This window comes from Diadema antillarum, unplaced genomic scaffold, assembly GCF_040938485.1.
Source record: "Diadema antillarum isolate AM-2024a unplaced genomic scaffold, OU_Dant_1.0 seq00001480_RagTag, whole genome shotgun sequence".
NCBI lineage: Eukaryota > Metazoa > Echinodermata > Echinoidea > Diadematoida > Diadematidae > Diadema > Diadema antillarum.
The window spans coordinates 185,890-209,835 of record NW_027272219.1 but is presented as its reverse complement, the minus strand read 5'-3'; the positions used below and the strand labels follow the sequence as shown (position 1 = coordinate 209,835).

At 38.2% G+C, this 23,946-nt stretch overlaps 1 protein-coding gene across 1 annotated transcript; it reads left to right on the top strand.

Moving 5' to 3' along the window:
- The first annotated feature begins 216 nt into the window (after positions 1-216).
- Positions 217-21,871, top strand: LOC139709910 (UV-stimulated scaffold protein A-like). Its single transcript, XM_071621868.1, has 15 exons — positions 217-247; positions 2,135-2,323; positions 8,504-8,594; positions 9,847-10,086; positions 11,073-11,193; positions 12,321-13,094; positions 13,524-13,636; positions 14,198-14,450; positions 15,658-15,838; positions 16,979-17,131; positions 17,556-17,616; positions 18,624-18,746; positions 19,405-19,501; positions 20,591-20,831; positions 21,772-21,871. The coding sequence occupies exons 2-15, from the start codon at positions 2,187-2,189 to the stop codon at positions 21,869-21,871; spliced, it is 2,685 nt and encodes an 894-aa protein (XP_071477969.1). The 5' UTR covers positions 217-247; positions 2,135-2,186.
- The last annotated feature ends 2,075 nt before the right edge of the window (positions 21,872-23,946 follow it).

The window sequence follows — 23,946 nt, the reverse complement described above, 5'->3', positions numbered from 1 at the left end:
ATAGTCAGCTTTTACTGTAGAGTAACTCTTGACCTACGATGGCGCAATTCATCCTGTTGCGTACCAGTTTGCAGCTGAATACATAAATGCTCTCGTCTTCCGAGTCAAATGCCCCAGCCGGCGCCGGCGGCGGGCGTTTGCGGCATGCATCGGCCCGCCCCGGCAGCGCGCAGTGGCAGTGCGGCCCCCATCTACCTACCGCCTACCACTCGATTTGTGTTCCCTTTAATTATTCATGCTGGTACAGGTGAGACGTCTTTACTTCACTAGCACTCGTTCTTTGTTTTTTCGTTCGGTTTTTACCCTTTCTGTGTGAAGGTCATTTGCAAGATGTAGTAGGCAGGCCGGCCTAGGTGACTTGTTTTGATTTGTGGGAGTGATTTATTGTCACAGACAAAATATTTTGAGTGGCGTCCTCAGAACGTCAGAAGCGCCAATAGTCCCAGTAACCGGAAAACATGTTGACGTCTACAACGTCAAAGCTCAGCCTCGTCACGCGCCAGTCGCCTAACCGTACCAGCCAGCGACCCCATTGCCATGCCCATGGCATTGGCATTAAACTGCTGCCTTACTGGTTACAGCGCCCCGGGGCTAGGCCACGGCTCGGTCTGTGTCGGCTATGCATGTTGTTGACGTAAATTTTATAGTGTGTATCTAGATCTAGTTCATTCTTTAGACTTTTAGATTCCGTAAAGCATTTTCTCAGAGCGGTGCACAAATTTCAAATCCATTGTCATAATTGACCGGATAAGATGTCTGTGTGCGCATGCGCTGGCCATCAATTCAGTGTAGGCCTATTTGCAATAGCTCTCCCAGGTTCCTCTCGACCGAGTCACATTAAGTCATCAATTCGAACAGAAAGGGACTAACTGGTTAGACTAGTATTGGCAGAACCAAACGTTGCACGTTACCTGTTGTCAACTCTGTTCAACTTCACCTGTGTAAGTCTTCAAATTGAAGAAATTTTTCAATTTTAAGTTGATATATCTGCGATACTACCCCGTCATGATCCTGAATGCTACAGTCCGCAGCCCCATTACGCTACGCGTTTGGGGCTGCTGATCGCAGTTAGGGTTAGGGTTGTTGCACGTCTGATAAAATCAACGACTCGAACGAGACATAGTCGTAGGGCCTAAATTTGATTCCACGACTGTTTTTTGATTGGTTTCCAAGTTCCAACCATTTTGATTCCTCCTTGATTGTAAAAAAAATTGGGACAAAAAGGAATTAGGATGCTAAGTATTACTAGATCTTGACCTGGAAAGAGCTACTGTATGTGTACTGTAGTAAGGGATAAAAGGGATAAAAAGGAAGTGGGGTAGAATACTAGAAAATCTGGGAGAGTTGAAATAGTCCCTCTCTTCCCCTTGCAAAAAGTTCTTGTACCTTTCACTGATTCCACAGCCTACACTGTAACAGGTGTAGTGATGGTGTAATGTTGAAATTAAGTGTTGCTTTTTTGGTTGGTTTAAAGCTATTGCTTAAGAATTGAATTTCACAGCGAGTGTTAAGAGCAACAAGACTTGTTCATCATCTTGTTACAGTCTGTGACCTAGAGTCAAGGGCATTTTGAGGCAGTGATCTTGAGTGTGAGAATGCTGAAATAGAGCAAGTGTAGTTATAGAGGTCATTTGATATTCTTTGGATTTTACAAGTGAAAATAGAAATCAGCATGGTTGTTGATGTGATCACAGTCAATTTGGTCAATTTGTGATTTTCATGTCATTCCTGCGTGTGGACAGCTCATCATCACACATCCAAAAATTACAATGTACTTTTTATCAGTTTGGTTTCATGGCTATTAATCAAGTGTTGGGTCAAATTTAACATCACATTGTACTTGCCAAGTTCAATTTAGTAGAGGTTGTTACACACACAACACAAATATGCACACAAAACTCTTTTCCAGGGGTTTACTCATACATCATGCTGAGTGCTTCTATTGTAATCATTTTTGCCTACCAGCAGTCATTATTCAAAAAGCACTTTCTATTAACCAGGAAGACAACATATCATAGTCACACTGTGTCATCTCACAAGCATGCCTGGTTAACCCAGCTGATGACACTTTCTAAATATATGAAAATAAAAATGACATTAGTTTTGTTTGTTTACTTTTGTTTTCTCATCATAGTTCACCAAAGTGCTCTTCATTCATGGTATAGAAGTTGTGAAAGTTGTGGGTTATGGCTACTGAAGAGAGTAAAGCCTCTCTTGACCATGGCCTGTGCCAGCAGATGGCCAACCTGGTCGAGACTCTGACAACTACAGGGAAACGTGCCCTTGACCAAGACAATATGAAACAGCTCAAGAAGATATGCAAGTGAGTTTAGAGGAGGGAAATTCTGCTTTTCTTTTTAATTTCCAAATCTTCTGCAGATTTTGCCGAGCTCTTACAGTCATTAAGTATTTATTAAGTGCAATTTAATTCTGGGATTTTCTCTTTCCTATCTTTTTTCCCCCGTACTTGTTTGTTATAGTTGCTGAGGATGATAGTTAAATGTTATTTCTACCCTCAGTAGTTTGGGTAAGTTTGTTTACTCACTGTCTTTGATCACTTTTTATCATTAATCTTCATCTTTCACTACCCATACTATTCTTCTTGGCAGACTGTAGAATTGCTTTCTTCTGTCCTGTTTATTAGAGGCCCACGTCATATTACCTTAATATCCAAGATCTTGCAGTGTCTTTTGCTGCTGCAGCCTTAAGTCATTTGGAGTGTTGTCTGTTGGCGACTTAAATGACAATGTGCACAGGGAGCCACCCCCCTGATGTGCATGAGCATTTGTATTTGAATACTTGTGACATTAGCTAATTGAGTACCTACTTTTTTGATGGTACATTTATTTCTTCTTTCATAATTACCCATAATGTGCAACAGTAGATTTATGAAACTTTGAAAGTGAATAAACAACCTTTCATGTCACATTTGTTATTAGGGCAAGTCCAAGATAAAGCGCATGTTACGTATGGGACATTCAGAGACTTTTATGACCTGAAAAATAGTGTTAATGCAGGGGTCGCACTTAACTTTTTTTTTAACTAGCCAGGCGGACTACTTAGAATCAATTTTGACACTGAAGCAATATTTTGGCTAGCCAGACGGACTAGTTACTTCAGAATTTTATGATTTTTAGCTAGTCCGACATGATTTTGGGTGGCCAATGGCCAGCGGACCATCGCCAATTTCGAACCCTGTTAATGGCCTTTGATCATATTGAACTTCATCATGGTGATTGATATCTAGAAGAAGTATAATCATGTAAAAAATGGAGAAAAATGACCTTCACAATTATATTCTAGAAGAGAAAATAAGTGCCGTTACGTATGGGACCAGAAAAATTTTGTTTTTTTGAACATTTTTTTCAACCTCAAAACTCTCTGAAAGTATATCATTCTACAACTTGTAACTCACTGTGATGAAAGTCACAACACTCAAGATTATCACAGGTAAGTTTCATGTCATGAGGCAAAAAGCTCTAATTACAGGTTCTAATTAAAGACAGACATGACGTGTTACGTATGGGACAGTTTGTCCCCCATTCATTTAGTGTGTGAAGAACCATGTTTATGGGTATTTTGCATTATTATTGAAGTAAAATCAGTTGAAACTACTCAAATACTGATCCAGATTGTCAAGGAAACAATATTCCCCAAATATTCATCATCATAATCATATTCAATCATATTTTTATATTTTTATGACCAACCTGGGTATGCATGACCTTTGTCCCCCATTCGTTTAGTGTGTGGAAAACCATGTTTATGGGTATTTTGCAAAATAATTTTGCAAAATACCCATAACAAATTTTTGCATAATTATTAAGGTGGAATCAGTTGAAATTACTCAAATACTGATCCAGATTGACAAGGGAACAATATTCCCCAGATATTTACCATCACAATCACATTCAATCATATTCTATATTTTTTATGACCAACCTGAGTATGTATGCCCTATTTTTATCTGGATAGCTACTACTGAAAAATTGAATAGTTTAAAGTGTTTACTTCCATTGATGAAGGGCAGTTTGCCATTTAGTTTCAATAAAAAACAACTTTACACAAATATTAAGTTTAATAAATAAGCAATACCTGCTGCGTGGAACCCCAGTGATCGAGTAGACATATGATGTCTGTCTATCAGTCAGGTCATTGATTCGAGTCACACCTCAGTATGTACAGTACATATGTATACCCATGAATTTTGTTGTGGCTACTACTGAAATCTGAATAAGGACAATTTGTGTATCACTTGCAATAAAAAAAAAAAATCATTTTACTTTTTTTTCTATTATATATATCACAACCATTTCAAATTGGATCTCCATCACATAAACTTTGAATTCCTCTAGTCTTAGGATTTTATGCTCTAATAAGTAATTCATATGATTGGTTTCCAATCATCTCTTTAAATGTTGAAGACTGAATCCCCATTTCTACAAAAAACTATACCATCCCTTTAATGATGATTTTTCATTGTGTATTTTGCCATTTTCCCCTCCCCCTTTCTGAAAATTGTTCAGTAAAGTTCATGTATTGTTTCAAGTGTCTATAACTCAAAAAGTAGCTACAATGTTGGGATGCTTTCTTCAGGATGATTGACCATTTGTATACTGAGAGACCTTCCCAGCTAGCTACATGCATTCACATGCAATATGTATGAGGATGTCCCATACCTAACGCATTTGTCCCATACGTAACATTATTTCAATGCCTAATAAAAAAAAATTCTTTTTCTTTATTTTTTCTTTTTTCTCTGGTATTTAATTTCTCTAAGCAATAAATTAGAAGTTTCCAAAAGGGCATTAAAATAACCTTAGCAATTTCAGAAAAAGGGCAAGTCCAAGATAACGCGCGCGTTACGTATGGGACATTCAGAGACTTTTATGACCTTAAAAATAGTGTTAATGGCCTTTGATCATATTGAACTTCATCATGGTGATTAATATCCAGGAGAAGTATAATCATGTAAAAAATTGAGAAAAATGACCTTGACAATTATATTCTAGAAGAGAAAATATGTGCCGTTACGTATGGGACCAGAAAAATTTTGTTTTTTTGAACATTTTTTTCAACCTCAAAACTCTCTGAAAGTATATCATTCTACAACTTGTAACTCACTGTGATGAAAGTCACAACACTCAAGATTATCACAGGTAAGTTTCATGTCATTAGGCAAAAAGTTCTAATTACAGGTTCTAATTAAAGACAGACATGACGAGTTACGTATGGGACAGTTACGTATGGGACAGTTTGTCCCCCATTCATTTAGTGTGTGAAGAACCATGGTTATGGGTATTTTGCATTATTATTGAAGTAAAATCAGTTGAAACTACTCGAATACTGATCCAGATTGTCAAAGAAACAATATTCCCCAAATATTCACCATCATAATCATATTCAATCATATTTTTATATTTTTATGACCAACCTGGGTATGCATGCCATTTGTCCCCCATTCGTTTAGTGTGTGGAGAACCATGTTTATGGGTATTTTGCAAAATAATTTTGCAAAATACCCATAAACAAATTTTTGCGTAATTATTGAGGTGGAATCAGTTGAAATTACTCAAATACTGATCCAGATTGACAAGGGAATAATATTCCCCAGATATTTACCATCATAATCACATTTAATCATATTTCATATTTTTTATGACCAACCTGAGTATCATGCCCTATTTTATCAGGATATATAGTTACTACTGAAAAATTGAATAGTTTAAAGTGTTTACTTCCATTGACGAAGGGCAGTTTGCCATTTAGTTTCAATAAAAAACAACATGACACAAGAAATATTAAGTTTAATAAATAAGCAATACCTGCTGCGTGGAACCCCAGTGATCGAGTAGATATATGATGTCTGTCTAGCAGTCAGGTCATTGATTCGAGTCACACCTCAGTATGTATACCCATGAATTTTGTTGTGGCTACTATTGAAAACTGAATAAGGACAATTTCTGTATCACTTGCAATTAAAAAATAATAATTGTCCCCGCCGAACGAGTTCGAGCAGGGGACTATGAAACGGGCTCCGTACGTGTGTGTGTCTGTGTGTCCGTGTGTCCGTGTGTCCGTCTGTCCGTCTGTCCGTCTGTCCGTGCGTCCGTGTGTGATCAAAATGTTCAAAATGCTACTCCTTCGCCATTTCTAACCCGATTTTGATTCTGTTTGCTTTATATGATAGCACTACATGGGAGCTTTGAAACTTCTATACAGAATTTCAGTTGTGACCTTTGACCTTGACCTTTGACCTATATTGTACATTTTGCTTCAAAATGCTACTCCTTCGCCATTTCTAACCCGATTTTGATTCCGTTTGCTTTATATGATGGCACTAGGTGAGGGCTTCAAAACTTCTACACAGAATTTTGACCTTTGACTTCTTTGACCTTTGACCTTGATTTTTGACCTATATTGTACATTGCCTACAAAATGCTACTCCTTCGCCATTTCTAACCCGATTTCGATTCCGTTTGCTTTATGTGATGGCACTAGGTGAGGGCTTCAAAACTTCTACACAGAATTTTGACCTTTGACTTCTTTGACCTTTGACCTTGATTTTTGACCTATATTTTACATTTTGCTACAAAATGCTACTCCTTCGCCATTTGTTACCCGATTTAAATTCCGTTTGCTTTAAGTGATGGCACTAAGTGAGGGCTTCAAAATTTCTACACAGAATTTTGACCTTTGACTTCTTTGACCTTTGACCTTGATTTTTGACCTGTATTGTACATTTTGCTACCAAATGCTACTCCTTCGCCATTTCTAACCCGATTTCGATTCCGTTTGCTTTATGTGATGGCACTAGGTGAGGGCTTCAAAACTTCTACACAGAATTTTGACCTTTGACTTCTTTGACCTTTGACCTTGATTTTTTTTACCTATATTGTACATTGGCTACAAAATGCTACTCCTTCGCCATTTCTAACCCGATTTCGATTTCGTTTGCTTTATGTGATGGCACTAGGTGAGGGCTTCAAAACTTCTACATAGAATTTTGACCCTTGACTTCTTTCACCTTTGACCTTGATCTTTTTACCTATATTGTACATTTTGCTACTAAATGCTACTTCCGGCGGGGACATATTTTACGCACCGCGTAATTTCTACTTTTCCTTGTTTTACTTTATATCACAACCATTTCAAATTGGAACTCCATCACATAAACTTTGAATCCCTCTAGTCTTAGGATTGTTATTTAAGTAATTCATATATTTGGTATCTAATCATCAGAGCATTAAATGTTGAAAACTGAATCCCCATTTCTAAAAAAAAACTATACCATCCCCTTAATGCTGATTTTTCAATGTGTATTTTGCCATTTTCCCCTCCCCCTTTCTGGAAATTGTTCAGTCAAGTTCATGTATTGTTTCAAGTGTCTATAACTCAAAAAGTGGCTACAATGTTGGGATGCTATCTTCAGGATGATTGACCATTTAGGTACTGAGAGACCTTCCCATCTAGCTACATGCATTCACATGCAATATGTATGAGGATGTCCCATACGTAACGCATTTGTCCCATACGTAACATTATTTCAATGCCTAATAAAAACTATTTCTTTCACTTTTTTTTCTTTTTTCTCTGGTATTTAATTTCTCTAAACAATAAATTAGAACTTTCCAAAAGGGCATTAAAATAACCTTAGCAATTTTAGAAAAAACCTAAAAAAATGACCTCATTTTGTTACGTATGGGACATGTCATGATAGGACACGAGCTAATTTGCATAATAATTTGCATAATCCCAAAATTTTCATACCAAGTTAAACTATGTGATGAACTTCTTATGTCCACATATTAATCAAATATCATTTGCTTTCCTTTGAATTAATATGAATTTTTATAAATGTCCCATACGTAACGCTATGTTTCACATTTATGCAAATGAAGCCCTTGAAATTTGCATAAATTTACATAATATCATTTTTTCCTCCATGGAAATCAAAACTTCAACTCATAAGCTTCAAAATGATACCAAACATGTCAATATTGAGCAAAGATGAAATTTTGCCTTCTGAGGGGACCTTATCTTGGACTTGCCCAAAAACCTAAAAAAATGACCTCATTTTGTTACGTATGGGACATCTCATGATAGGACACGAGCTAATTTGCATAATCATTTGCATAATCCCTAAATTTTCATACCAAGTTAAACTATGTGATGAACTTCTTATGTCCACATATCAATCAAATATTATTTGCTTTCCTTTGAATTAATATGAATGTCCCATACGTAACGCTGTGTTTCACATTTATGCAAATGAAGCCCTTGAAATTTGCATAAATTTACATAATATCATTTTTTCCTCCACGGAAATCAAAACTTCAACTCATAAGCTTCAAAATGATACCAAACATGTCAATATTGAGCAAAGATGAAATTTAGCCTTCTGAGGGGACCTTATCTTGGACTTGCCCATAAATGCTACCCAATCACCGAGATGCAAGTTGGCATTAACTCTGTTGTTACATTTTCATCCACTCATTTCTAGAATGTCAGATGCTTATGTTGAGCACTGTTTCCATTTGATAATCACTCAACTGGAAGAAGATCATGCAGAAATTCGCCTTTCAGCCTTTCAGGTAAGTTAAATCCTTTTTCAAGTCCCATATATGTTAAAAAGTCATTAAAATATGTAATACCCGGTAGATGTAATGAAAGTAAGTCATGACATAGCCTATTGATGAAATATCAGGAAATCAATTGCAATGACAATCCATTTTCAAGATAACTTGGTAAACAAAGTTTTATGAAAAATCAGACACACAATAGAAAAGGATAGAATTTGTAGGCTTCCACATGTTTTGCAAAGACTGATATTGATATCAACCACATGTGTAAATGAGATGAACTCATATTGCCAGTTACTTTTTTTTTTCTCTTATCAATCTGCACATTAATCTCCCATATATCCGTCTTTAAGTACAAATTAAAAAGAAAAACTTTTGTGCATTGCCTCAGATTGTTGTACTGTCAAACCCTAGGTATGATGATTTTTTAGGGGGAAGGTTTTCAATTTTTGCTAACAACGTTTAAACCAAAAACATAACGTTAAATTCATGCAGATTGTTTCTGCAAAGATTTAAGAAAAAAGAAACAAAAAGATAAGTATGGTGCGGTCTTCAGGTAGTAGTGATTGCAGGACAGAGCCCTGCAGAAGAGAATAATAATAATAAAGATAATAATAATAATAATAATAATGATAAATTCCTATATCCAGATTAGTGCCGACTATAGAGACTAGGCTAGATGGTATAATTATGACTGTTTTTACTATGAATAGATGGTATACCAATAAGCCAGTTCAGGATTCCAGTTTGAGCATGAGCAGAAAAAGGTCATTAGTACCAAGAGACAGGTTGGATTTTAATTTCACTGAGATAAGCATCTGTAATGCTTTGATTATTCATGGAATCCTTATAAATGGTGCCTGCCAGCACATCCACCTGACAGCAAGCCTGGTATTTGGCATTGTTAACAGAAAAAGTTTGTTAATGTATTCAAAACAGCACAATGAAATAGATGCTTCCCAAAGTGTTGATTGACGAACCATTCTGGTCACTCTATCTACACAGGTTCATTCTTTGTTAGAATACGAGTTCCATAAATTGCTATGTTGGACAAGCTGCTGCATTATGTCACTTTGAATTGAATGAAGTGCCTAACCAACTGAGAAAAATGAAAGGTCATTTGTACCCATGTGCACATGAGCTATCTCTGAACTGGCTTATACCATTCTCTGTTATCAAAGGATCGATAGGCATTCCATTAATCGCACTGATCATGTTTTCACTATGAATGCACAACATGCCATTCCCTGTAAATGCTGATCAGGTGATCAATGAGCTCTTCAGCCGATCGCATCGCTTCCGCGAACTCCTGGTGGCCGACATGCAGGAGTATCTGGAGCTGACGGTGGAGACCAACGTGGACTTTCCCCTGCCTCCGCCCAAGCCTGCTGCCAAGCTCCTCAAGGAGCAGGCCCTGCGTGCCATGCAGGAGTGGCACAACAAGTTTGGCAAGGCGTACAAGAAGCTGGGTCTGGGGTACACCTTCCTGAAGAACTGCAAAAAGGTGAGTGAATTCCTGCAAGCACCACCGTTGGCCTAGTGGAATTCATGCATGTCAGTTAGTGTTTGCAAGTACAGAATTCTCTTTCCCTTATCCACCCATCGCCCGTGTTTTCTGCTGTGACAGGAGAGATTGGAATAAAGAGATATATATAACAAAATACTCACTAGAAAAGGAAGTGAGTATTTGTGTTAGTTTTAGTTTTTTTTAATCAATTTCTTTTTGTAATTTCATGTTAATAGATAGGCCAAACTGAAAGTTAGGTGAGGGAGGGAAAGAGGAGTTAGGCATCTTGCAGAGTGTATCCAGTGATTTGGTATAGTGAATGTGTAGCTGAAGATGACTTGCAGAGATTAGATAAACACACCAAATAGATAGACGGATCTATGGAGAGATAGAAAGATAGATAGATAGATAGATAGATAGATAGATAGATAGGCAGAGAGAGAGAGAAAACAAGGGATTTTACATACACAGATAGAAACTCTTTATGCCATTATATCTTTTGTGAATCAGGACTTGAAGTATCATAAGTGGTTAAATTTGCAATATCATCAAGATAAAAACCATAGCTATGGATTTTGAATGAAGTATTATCTCTTCCCAAGAAGCAAACTAGTGATTTATCCATCCTGGAGATGATATACATTTCAATAGTGATGTGGGAGTCAATATTTTATGTGTTTCTTGAAATGTCTAGCATACACTGTCAGTAGGGACATATACATTGTAGTAGGCTGGTAGAAGCCAGTAGAGCAAAGTTAATTGTGGAAGAGATGGGTAGAGGAGGAGATTGAGAAGGTTGGCTTTAGAAAGGAGGATACCCAAAATTTGGTTAGATGACAAGAAGGTGTGAGAGCAGTGTGCTTTTAGAGCAAGGTAAATCTTGCCAGACCCGGATCAAAACTGGCTAATGTAATGTATGTAAGGTAGAAAGCTGTTTATTAAGCCTGAAAGAGATTTCTCTGCTTGCGTTGTCTCTGCTCCAGGTTGACTTTGTCAACATCCAGGCCAGGTCGGATGCTGCCAGGCAAAGGGAAGAAGAGAGGCAGCGGCGTCTGCAGCTGGCCCGCACCCAGAAACTCAACAAAATCACAGAAGAGATGAGTGGTAAGCGAGTATCTCAAACCCTCTTCAATGATGCCCCAAATCCCCAGATACTGAGCACCCTTTGTCTGGTCATGTTAAGAAAAATTGTGTCCAAACGTCATGTGAGTGGAAATGGAGCCAGTACTTATGTCTTTTTGTAGGGAAAGACCACTCTCAGCCCTGGTTGACTTTAATGAGAAGATAGAAGAGTACAATCAGCTGGATGGAACAGTGGAAGTTTTATTAGAATTTGACACTAATGAAATAAAAAAGTGAGAATGCAGTGAGGTGGCTCAGACATTAGCATATCTGCATTTCAATCATATAGCTATAGTTTGGGCATGGGTTTGAATCCAAGTGAGTTTTACTGAGCAGTGTTGTGTGTTATCATGCTCTCTCCTATGCGTAGCGGCGAACCACTCTGTCCGTCAGATAGGACAAAAAGTGGAGGTCTAGTGTGAGAGAGTCACGACTCACACATGTATCCTGCTTCATTCATTCATCGTGAAGAGCAGGATGCATAACCTGTTGTAATGGTTTGCCCCAAGTGCAAACAACTGGACCCCATGGAAGACCAGCTAGAGCAGCTGAATAAGGGTTGTTCAGCCATCTTGATAGATGGAAAATAAAAACAGACAAAGTTGTGCAATTTGATTATGTAATGATGTTGACACCTCATTACTCTCCCACTTGTATGTACATGAAAATATAGCCATTTTATTTTTTCTTTGTCAATAATTCAACAACTGTACAACTCTTCCCCTGTACGAAATTAACATTAGTACACTTTACAACTCAATAAAAACTTGATGTGAACAATATGATTTCTTCCTTTTGATTTCTTGTCAAAAAGAGGAAATTGGAGGAAGATTTATGTGCGAGCGTATGGGAAAGGGATACTTGTGAGGCCAGGACTTGTGATATTATCTAGTTTGGATATGAATGTGAGGAATGCAGCTTTGCTCGGAAAACATTTAAAACTGTGAAACTCAACAGCTTTCGAACTTCATGTCCACCCTCCATGAATCTTCAACTGTTCTGTTTGTTTGATCTTACTCTATATTGAAGAACCAAGTTCAATGTAGTGTTACCGTTAATTTGAGATATTGCTTTATTTAAACTGCTTCATGTGATTGTCTCTCTTGCAGAACTCATTCCAGAGATCCAAGAGTGTCTCACGCAGTGTGAAAACTGTTTCCAGCTTTTGCTGCCAAATATGGCACAACCAGAACACTCCCATGATTCTCCCAAGGCAAGGCAGAAGAAAAATTTCAAACGAGATGAAAGAACTCAATCACCGCAGCCATCTACCACTAAAAGGAAAAGAAGGAAAACCAGTGGCAGTGCAGACCAAAGGAAAGAAGAACAAGTGGACCCACCGACAAAAATGAGCCACAGCAACACCACGTCTAAGATCAGCCCTGCAGACTCTGTAAGAACAAGCATATTTGACTTGGATGAGGAAATGACAGCAGAGGGGAAGTCCTCTGGAGATGTAACTGGGCATAGTGAGGCAAAAAGGGACAATAGAAACAAAGGAGATGGTGAACAAACCTTGGAGAGCAAGGAGGATCCAGCCGCAGGGAGGAGAGAAGGGAAAGATGATGAGGGGAAGACCCAAGAGGGTACCTGTAGCGGCCATAGTGAAACTGGAACGGAAGGAGACAACAGTGCCAAGCTTTGTACAGAAGACAACACTGATAACCTTCAAGGAGTAGATGATGGTGACAGTAGCAAGGATGAACCAGAAGAGGAGGAGGAGGAGGAACGAGAAGAGGAACGAGAAGAGGAAGAGGAGGATAGGGAGGATGTTGAGATGACAGAGGGGTATGAGGATGACACTGAAGGTGGAAGCAGTAACCTGAAGCATCACGGCTTGCCTTCATGGACCAGCATTAACATCAACATCAATGTGGATGCCGGTGAGAAGATGCTTACTTCTTGCAGTTTTCCAAGGTTTGCTTTGAGCGAGATTTAACTTGAGTGATCTTTCCATGTTGAGTATTGTCTTTCATGCCCTAGATTTTATCTGATAGAAATTTGATGCAACAGGAAAATAATTGAATTTAGCTGTATATGAGAATATTTCAGAACTGCATCCAGCTTTGAGATTAGATTCATTGCCAAATATCTGACATAACATCCAGATGTGATCTTGTTGATGAAATCAAGGTATCCTGGAATCTTCCTCCTTTTTCTTTGATCATTCACACTCTACTCCTCTAGAGATTCAGACAGTACCAGATCTGATCGATGAAGCATTTGGCCAAATCTGAGTAATGCAGTCACTGCTAACAAAACAGTAAAAATGTTATAGAACTATAGATTTCTTGTATTTCTCATTTGGCAAGGTGGATTAAGTATCAGAGAGGATGTCGACAATACTGATGTTTTGACCAGCCTAACTGACCAGCAACTTCTATTGGGCACCAGATACCTGACCAACATCAATGCCTGGATGGAGGTTAGCAGAAGATTCTTACTAAAATACACATTAACCACTGGCTATTAACTGATAACTGTAAGGGAATGTGATATTTCTTCTGTGATATAACAATGCTGCATTCATTGGTGAGTACTGGAAGATGCTATTTACTAAAGTGTGAATGTTTCTTGAGTAAATTGTTCGAGGTGTGATTTGGAAACTAGATATAGATCTCCATATGAAACTTACAACTTTCAAAAAAAATTCCTGCTTTCATTTATGTAACCAATTGCATCATAGGTTTTTCTTTTGTACAATGTTTATTTTTAATTTATGGTCATCTTTGAATGCCCACACATAACATCAAGTACTCCCCAATAATATAAAACAGCAAAAAACAAAAACAGCAATAACAGTTCAAGAGCAGTTGAAATTGTATTCATACTTGTTATGTACCTTGGGGTGCATAGTAGATCTTTGGTGTTTTTCTTATTTGTGGGGATGGACAATCAAGAACAAGAAAGAGATGAAGGGTAAACATTGTACAAATGTAAAAAGTGAGCAACCTTGAATATTGACAGTTCCGTTCTTTCTTTCCAGTCACTCACCAAAATGGGTCAGTCTGATAAGGTCAAGCAATTGATTGACCTCAAGAGGGAGGTGTTGGCCAGTCAGGAGAAATTTAAGACGCTGAGTGTGCAGTGGTCAAGGCCTCAGAGGAAAGGCACTGCAGGGAAGATTAAAGAGAAGAAGGAAGCAGTGGACGATGACGATGATGACGAAGGGTTTGAAGCCGTCCCTGAGAAAGAGGGATATGAGGCGGATATCCCAGAAGAATTAAAACGGGAATTTGGTGAGTGTATTTCATTACCTGTGACTGAAATGGGAAATTCCTTTTTTTTAAAGACAAATCATTGTGTACTACATTTGTTCTGCAAACAAATGTAAGTAGAAGGCATGTATTGTGTATACGGTTAAGCTTTAGAGGAGAAACCAGTTATCTGCTATAACTACTGTTTTAAACACACAGGAAAGCAAGAACATAAACAATGATAAATCTTGCTTGCAATAACTAGTCCAGCTATCTGAAATTGTGTGGAAAGCTTTTAGACCTGCTTTCTTCAGTAACTCTCTAGGATCTTGTGTTCATGTTTTGTTCAACTTTGCTTGATCCTTAGTATACTGAACAGAGCTTTATCCTTCATTCAAATTATGCTCAATGCAAACTGTAGAGTACAGAATAGATTTCATTACAATGTACTGTAATTTTTGCACATGAGCATGTCATGAGGGCCGCAATTTATTAAGAAAACCTCACCACACACCAATGTGATGTTAAAGTACAAGTTCACCTTCATAAACATAAGGATTGACCAAGAGAATGTAGCAATATTAGTAGAACACATCATTGAAAGTTTGAGGAAAATCAGACAATCCATTCAAAAGTTATGAATTTTTGAAGTTTTTGTGCAGTACCCGCTGGATGAGAAGACTACTGCAGTGTATGAATAACTTAGATGTCACATGCGTACAACAATATAAGGAAAATATCAAGAAAATTTCACAAAATTCCATCTTTTGAAAAAAGTACACATTCCCCTGACTCGTTACCGACAAATGTTATGGGTAATATCATTCCCCCTGCCTTTAGAAAGAGGCAAGTCAAGTGCTCTTTTATTATGCGAAAAAAGTGAAAATATGTTGAATTTTCTTTTACATTTTCTTTATACTGTTGTACGCATATGACTCACAAGCTGTAGTAGTCTCCTCATCCAGCGGTTCCAACACAAAAATTTTAAAAATTCATAACTTTTGCATCGATTGTTCAATTTTCCTCAAACTTTCACTGATGTGTTCTACTAATATTGTTGCATTTTCTCAATCCTTATGTTTATGAAGGTGAACTTGTCCTTTAAAGTAACAGCTACCATTGGCAGTGAATACATTGCAGTATTTATTTTTGTGAGGTTTGTTTGTTTGTTTGTTCATTTGTTTTGCTTCTGTTTCAAAATGTTTGAGAATGAATTTGACTGATCGTGATGTAACTATAATCTGCTCAGACCTGAGGCCTGCAGAGAAGGAGGAGCAGACGGAAGAGGGGGAGGCGGGGACCAGTGCCAGCTGGCATCCGTACAGGGATGCGGACATCAATCTCCTTGATCCCACCTCCCAGGCGGGAAGCGTGGCGGCCATGAAGGAGCGACTGAAGAAGATTCGGGATGAGAGGCAGCCTCCTCCTGGGTGAGTCCTCCATAGAGCATTCCTGGGATCATCACTCAGCGTCAGGGGCGATGAGGGGACTCGGTTGGCAGAGTGTCTGCTGTACAAAAGCTCAGGTTGAAGTCCTATTAAGTCTAACCGAGAAATATTCATGTGCAATCATTACATCCAATCTAGTAAGAGGCAAAAACATACTGTCCCTTGGGTCAGATATTAAATGCAGGTCCTGTGTATTAGGGAATCATAACTATAACACGTAATACTGGTAAATCCCACTTCACCTCTTAGTAAAGAGTAGGGTGTAAACCTTTGTGAAATGGTTCGCCCTACAGACCCACACCAGCGAGGGATAAATGATACTGATCCTACCTGGAGTTTGCCCCAAGTGACTTGCAATAATCAACGAACAGTATCAACCTGTCACATTGTGCCATAAGAGAAGAAGAAGAATCAATGTCAAATGCATTGATCACCTGTTACAGTGTCACTGACAGCTCATTAATCAATGTAATATGGATATGTATACAGATAAGCTGCAAAAATATGTATCCTAGTATCATGTAACACTTTTTCTAATACCCAGAGTCATTGTGAATTGATCATTTTCATTTCTTTAATTGTTCATGCACAATGGAAAGAAGCAAATTGGAACATTTGTGTGAACAGAATAATAAGTTTGTCTAATAGTTGGATTGTTAAAAATGAGAATCTGAAGTGTTAACAAAGGTATGAGAAGTAATTATGCAGTATGTATAACTAAATGAAATTATATTACTTTGTTACATTGTATATTACCATATTATTCACTGTGGTTTTATCATCATTGATTAGAATCAAGTAGGCCCTACTGCCTGCACCAAACACAGTAATGAGTCAGCAACTCAATTACATTCATACCCATGGCTTTTGTTCTTGATTGCAAATATAGCTCCATATGATATCTTTTTCCAAGTCCATTCGTGGAAAGTTAACATAAGCAGTGAACGAAGATGACACATTCTCTTCATTTTAGCCGTGGTTATGAAGTAGGCTCCTGTGAAACCATAATGGATGTAAATCAATGCGTGCATCATTCATATGCATTGAATCTATGGGTAGCAATTGTGATGTTCTTTGTTCTGATGTTGGCTTACTCAATTTTCATCCATCCATCCATCAAAGGACCTACGTCATTCCTCCAAAGGGGAAGAAGAAGCTAACGGCAGAGGAACAGGAACGGGCGGAGCTCCTGAAGAGGGCTCCTGTGGTGTCCTTTGGAACTGACCTTGCCTATTGGTCAAACCCGGAGGACATTAAGGCCCCGGTCATCCTGAGGTCAGTCAAGTCTAACTGCATTGTCATCCACCTTTGCTGCCACCTCTTTCTTATTTCCAGCAGTATTCACAGAAGTGATCATCCCACAGGCCAAGAGTGAATGAGATTTTGGAAGTGGCAGAAAGAATGTGCTGTTAACAAGGCTTTGCACTTTATTTTGTCATCAAAACAACGGTTACATTTCATTGAATAAATGTAACAGCTCAATTCAACCATGTATCAGTAATTGAGTAGGTGAAATTAATTCGTATGTAACATATTGTGAAGTATTGTAGCTACTAAGGATGTCTAACAAGTTAGTAGAAAATCAGTGAAAGATGAATGATTATATTTGTGTGTGTGTGTGTGTGTGTGTGTGTCTGTTTGTTTGTTTGTCTGTGTGTCTGTATTTTTGATTAACAGAATGCATTTCCCCCTTCTCCAGACCTGACACAGATGCAAGAACGTGGATATCTCACGTTGACAATGAAGAGGTTGTTATCGAGGTATGTCCAAAATATCTGCATTCCAGCAAGATTTACAGAGTGACTTATGCAGCTTTGGGCAGGAAATAAAAAAGCCTTATTGTGCTTGTTCTTTACCATGTTGTTTCCCTGATTAGCACTTCTTTTGGCATGATTTCTCCTGGATGTAAAATGTTTCCACTCCAAGAGACCCATATTTCTGTGGTTTGATGTTTATTTTGACTTCTACTATTCATTGTTGGCATTTCATAAGGTAGGGTAAAAAAAAAATGAAACCTTGACTACAGCTTTCAAAGAGAAGTAAAGTAACAGAAATAAGGGGGAAACAAGATTTCATTTGCCACTGTTTCTTTGAGGTAGTGTATGCTGCTGTCACAATGAAGATACCGTGGGGGTATGCTGTTAGATATAATTTTCTTTGTAGACTTATTATCATTTCATTGTTCATGAGTTTTACATTCATATATAGATTGCTTGTCGCTATCACTCAGGTTAATAAAGCATATTTTCATAGATGCCATTTACAATGTTAAAATGAAGAAAACAAGTCAAATAATAAAAATGTGGGTAAAGATTGCCAAGGGCAAGAAAGACATTCTTAAAACAAACACAACACAACAAACAATAAAGAGTTAAATAAAATGCTAAGTGCAGCAGTAGCAAATGATTGATGAATTTGACCCATTGAGGACGAGTCCCGAGTATACTCAGGCAAGTGTCTATGGGAAATGCATGTTGTAGCAAAATCAGTCTGTCCTCAACGGGTTAAAACAATCAAAACTATGAGGAAGATGAGAAAGAAAGAAAAAAAAAAACCCAAAAGTACAATGTTGGTAAGGAACCTATTTCTCCAAAATGAGTATAACTGATTTAAAGATAACTGTTGATTTATTTTGGGTGGTTGGATTCTGAATGGAAAGGTGAAATAATGTCTTCCAAGATGTCAGCAACAGAAGAATGTTTAGTGACATCAATCTTAGATGTCATCTCTGTTTGCATTTCATTCATTTGTTGGCATGAACACACAGTCCATTAAGGATGACCTGAAGACCCGAGTCATGAACTTCACCGGCTCCTTCAAGCCTGTCAAGTGGAAGTGCAGGGCTCCCCTCCCCAATGGGTCGCTGTGCGAGAGGATGGACAGACACAAGGTTGGTGTGGGAGAAATACCACCTTGGGACCCTCTGAAATGTGCTTGTGATGGCCTCCTCAAAAAAAAGAAAAAGAAGAGGCCATTAAGGGTTATGCAAACTACCAGGAGTAGGAGTTCCCTAAAGAGTCAATTCTAGGCCCAAAGGTTAATAAAAGAAGCAAAACAAAGCTAAAATAACATTTACGTAATGCATAAATTCATATAAAGCGCATTTTATTTGTGCTGAGGTGTGTGTGTTTGTGAAATTTTGTGGCATGTGCATGGCTTTATCTGGGTTGGATGCTGACCAATTGCTGGATATTAAACACCACTACCAACCCCTAACCCCTAATCCAATACCCAATATTTAGTGAGTGTGGAGAACTGTTGATCAATAAGCTGAAATCATTTTTAGGTGAGCTTTGTGTAGAGATGAAAACAAATACAGTGGTAAAAACGGGGAGGAAGGCCTTGAGCCTCGGTGATTAAGTTTGCCTTTTCCTCCCCTGGCAACCAGCAGTATGCACCCAGTACCACTAGATTCTTTATATCATGGAATATGACTTTCTCCTTCTGTTTTATGTTAAAATGCCAAAGTCAACACACCAAAGCAAATCAAAATTGCACATAAACTAGTAATTTGTTTGTTTGTTTGCTTGTTTGTGTTTTTTGTCAAGTGTCCTTTCCATGGGAAAATAATACCACGAGATGAGCTTGGGAATCCTCAAGACTCCAGGCCATCGGACACACCCAAGTCAGAAGCAACTGCACAAGGTACAAATGATAATCATTTTGTTATATAATGTATATAATGTTTAGTGTGTATTGTATTAATGTTAATGGCAGTAGCTCTTTTGGCACTTTTTCTCAATTTCCATGCAAAATTTTCTCACATTTGCATTTAAGAACAACATGAAGTATGACATTTTAGATCAAGTCAGTATCCTGTAGATGACTGGAAATGTACTTTCTTTCTGTTTTCATGAATACAGTGGGCAACTCCCATTTGCCTTCTAAAAGGCAAAGGCTTTCTGCTGTGAGTTAGTGGCTACTTAGTCACTAAGTCTTGAATGGTCATATCTGAAGAACTCCCATTAATGAAAGTACAAGTAGGTGTCTCATTATTATGGAGTACCAATGCAATGATTGGAAATGAAAGACACCAAATTTACCCTTTTCTCATGTGGAAATATATTTCAAACTTGAATTCAACTTATACTCAGAAGAGAAAGACAATATTTATATTGTGCTGTTGAGCAATTTTGATGGCCCTGTTGAATCCTGTTTCATAAAGTGTGATTGCCAAGAAGTTAGATGATCAACTACAATTTTTTTTTAATGTTTTGTGATGTCTTGCTTGTAGACAAGAAATATGAAAGTGGTCTTTGCTGGTCTGAAATTCAATACACCTTTTACAGAGACTCCAACCCCAAGCACCTCATCTGGAGATTCTCCTGCCCGAAACCCCTAGCAAACGGGAGACCTCAAGTTGATGAGTGCAAAGCATGAAGTTCCTAGGGTTCTAGATGTTCTCTGGTGCTATCTAAGGCTTATTTTTTCAACATACGATAGCAATAAGTAAGAAATCCTTTCCACCGGGAGACACAGAGCCAGGGCGGGAGAAATCAAATCTCAAGCGGGAGAACGGGAGATTCTGCGAAAATGGGCTTTCAGCGGGAGAGTTGGAGTCTATGCTTTTATGCATGGATTATTATGTGAACATAATGTATAGTGGACTGTATCAGTAAAATGTGAGAGTGCAGTGTATTGTAGAGCAGACATACAGACAGAATTACCAGAGCTTGTGTGCTACTAGCACTTTTCAAACAGATATTGGTTCTGATAACTTGCTGTCAAATTTAGAACATCCAGCAGCATGGCAGGATCCAGAACTGCTGCGAGACATCGAGGGTGCAACGGGACTGGACCTTGGTTCATCGTCCTCCTCCTCGTTGGGAAGAGCCGGGGGTGCCGGAAAAGGAGGGAAAGGGAAAGGCTCCGGCAAGAAAGGCAAAGGAAAGGCCAAGAAGTACCCGGGCCTGACCGACATCAGGAAGATTGAGAACACATCCAGAAATCGGCTGGAAAAGCGTGTTCTGAGCAGGTACAGCTGCACCTTGACGTGTCACAACTTGTCAGGTTCTCTAGATGCATCCATGCAGTGATGTGATAAGTGTCTGTTTGACATCTCCCTGCCTCCCTCCCCCCCCCCCCCCCCCCCCCCCCCAAGTTGTTCTCATGGAATGAAAATGTGATAGTAGTATGGGCCTACCTCAGTAACACTTCTACTTTTGAGTGCCAGAGGGCTCAGTGTTGGGGATTATACTCCCCGGGAGTGACTATGCATTTCTGCCAAGAAGAGACACATTTGTCATTCTCATTTTAAAGGGACTGTACAGTACTGGTTGAGATTTGGGAATTGTGCATTGTCGTTTACTAACCCGCGCGGGATTTACGCATGAACTAAAACATTATTGTTGCTGATGTCAGGAGGCATGTTTTGGCGGCAAAAGGAGTAAGATTTGGGTAGCGATCCGCATAGTATTAGTGATCCAAATCTTACTCTGTACAGGGGAAATTAGTTTTCATTTATAAGTCGACAAAATGTCGACTTACGCATAAGTCGACATTCGCGTAAGTCGACATGTTTTTGCTCAGTCCCGATTATGTCGACTTACGCGAGGTTGACTATACATGTATTAACAAAATGTGGAGACATTGAATTTGCAATGTTTAACCTTTTCAGTATCATTGCAGTGAATGACTTAGCAGTGTTGCCAGGATTACTTTTTATTTGACATATTCAGAATTTGGTTAGAGTGAATCTGAGGAAATGTGAATAATGTGATAGTTCCTATACCAACATTGGTAGTGCACTGTGTGCTTATTATGTTTGAGTGTGTTATTTGCCACATTTTCAAATTGAGACAAATGAGCGCTTTTGTTGACAATGCTTATGAATAGAAATGACTGCTGTGAAGTAGGTTCCATGTATTCCTTTTCTCGTTTTCTCATTTTGCTTTTGTATTTTTTTGTATTGTCAGGCAAGCCATGAAGAGAGTCGCTGCGGCCATGAACCGGGTAGATCAGCGGAGGTACATGGACAAGTTTGGTAACAACTTCAACTACTCCATTAAACAGTGACCCACCAACAGCTGGTGTGAGCACACGGTCTATCTTACATCCCCCATTACTGACAATAATTGAACTTGGTTGCCATGAGAGTGCAGGGCTTTTTTTTACTCCCCATTTTTCTAGTCTTCTATACTCCATGAAATTCATATACAAGGTGATTTTTGAAATTGATACTTTTGGTTTTGATCACAATGGAAGCGCCTAGACTCATATAGATGTTTTGTTTGTTTTGAGCATGATTTCCTTTTTAAGTCTTATTTTTCTTACAAAATAGACTGCAAGAGAAAAAAGAATGAAGTCACATACATTTTGTCATATTTCCCTATGTCAAATTTTCTAAGTAGGATGTCCAGAGTACTCTTTTTTATGACATTGGATGCTCCTGTTTGTGCAATGTATATTCAGAAATGTTGGCAGGATAGTTTCTTGCCTATCTACTGTAGGGAATTTTATGTATGAAATGTCAGTCTGTACATGATTTTTTTTTTTGGTAAAAAATGACTCATGTGCCTCCTCCACAACCACAATCAGGAACATAATTTTGGAACCACCCTGCTCCAGCAGACAAGGGAGAAAAAAAAGGGAAGTACAATGTATCTGAAAGTCCTTCACATAAAGTAACACGTTACTCTTTGTGTGTACACAGTATGAACAGAATGAGAGAAATTTGTGAATATCGTGTGAGTAGTTTGCATTGGAAACAAATTTGTTGATTAGTTTATGTGAGTCACAAACAGACTTTGATTGTTCTGATCGAGTGCTAGTATTTCTCTGTTACTCTGGATGTAAGGCTGTTGAATGATCGTCTTCCTCCTTCTGTCTGTCTATTTATCTGTCTGTTTCTCTCTCTCTCTCTCGCTATAATCTCTACCTCAGCATAATTGTACTACTGCTAATGCAGCAGACTATAAATTGTATACGTTATATTTTGAAATATTTTGTGAGTGCCACATTTTGCGAGCACACTGGCCAAATGTGATATTCAAATAATTGTTATCCATAGCAAAACTAGAATTCCGCCCACTGAAGATAATATAAGACTATATTTTTGTGTTACAGGAGGGATTTTGGGGGGAATTTATTGATTGTGCGAATACATTGTATCACTTCAGATATGATACTCCTTGTACAATTATATGGATGCAGCATAGAATAAAATGAGATCTCTCCAGAGAGAAAGGTGAAATAGTCCACAGCTATTTTATTTAACCTACTTTCCATAAACCATTATTTGAAATGGATCACTGCATATGTGTATGTATCTAATATAGATTGTAAACATAAATGATATGAAGTTCTACTGCAGTGTACATTATATGTATTTATAGATATGAAGTACTGTAAATTTTATATGCAGATTGTGCAGACAGTTTGTGAATTTGTAACACTTCATGCGATCCGAACATTTTAATTCTGATCCTGAAGACCTTGCTATGAGAAAGATATACCATACCATGACAATTTAGGATAATGCCATCTACTGTTGTCACTGCAACAACCAATTAACATGTGGGATTTCTACTTGTTGCCATGGTGACTGAAATAACTGTAGGCATTGCAACAGGGCTGTGTTTATCTTTTTGTATGATGTGCAATAAATGATGACTTCTTGATCTAACCACATTATGTAACAGGACTGTGTATTCCTCCACCCCAAAGGGTGCAGGAGATAGGCATATTCAGGTTGTCCGTCTGTCTTCTCATCTGTAAAAGCATGAGATATATTGGTTTTTATCTGTATTGCTGTGTCTTTCATTTCCTTGTCCTTCCACACGTTTGCACAACTCTCCATCTGTCTGGGTGATGTCCATAATGGCAATCAGAGGAGCTGCTAGAGATAAATTTATGAGAGGTTGGGGAGGTTGGTTGTTGCTGTATATAGAAATTCTTTTTGGATGGCAATCTCATCTCATTAGTTGTACATATACTCCATGCAGTCAAGCACATTACGACAGAGACATGTACATGCACATACCCACACACACACATTTTCTACAGTTTATATGTGCCTCATGTATGTGTATATGTGTACATGTATATATATATATACAGTGTATATATATATATATATACATTATAGATAA

Bases quoted from the DNA above. Each gene is read 5' to 3' on its own strand.
- LOC139709910 (XM_071621868.1), top strand. From the start codon at position 2,187: ATGGCTACTGAAGAGAGTAAAGCCTCTCTTGACCATGGCCTGTGCCAG. The intron at 11,194-12,320 runs GTAAGCGAGTAT...TCTCTCTTGCAG, and splicing joins AATCACAGAAGAGATGAGTG to AACTCATTCCAGAGATCCAA. The intron at 13,637-14,197 runs GTTAGCAGAAGA...CTTTCTTTCCAG, and splicing joins ACATCAATGCCTGGATGGAG to TCACTCACCAAAATGGGTCA.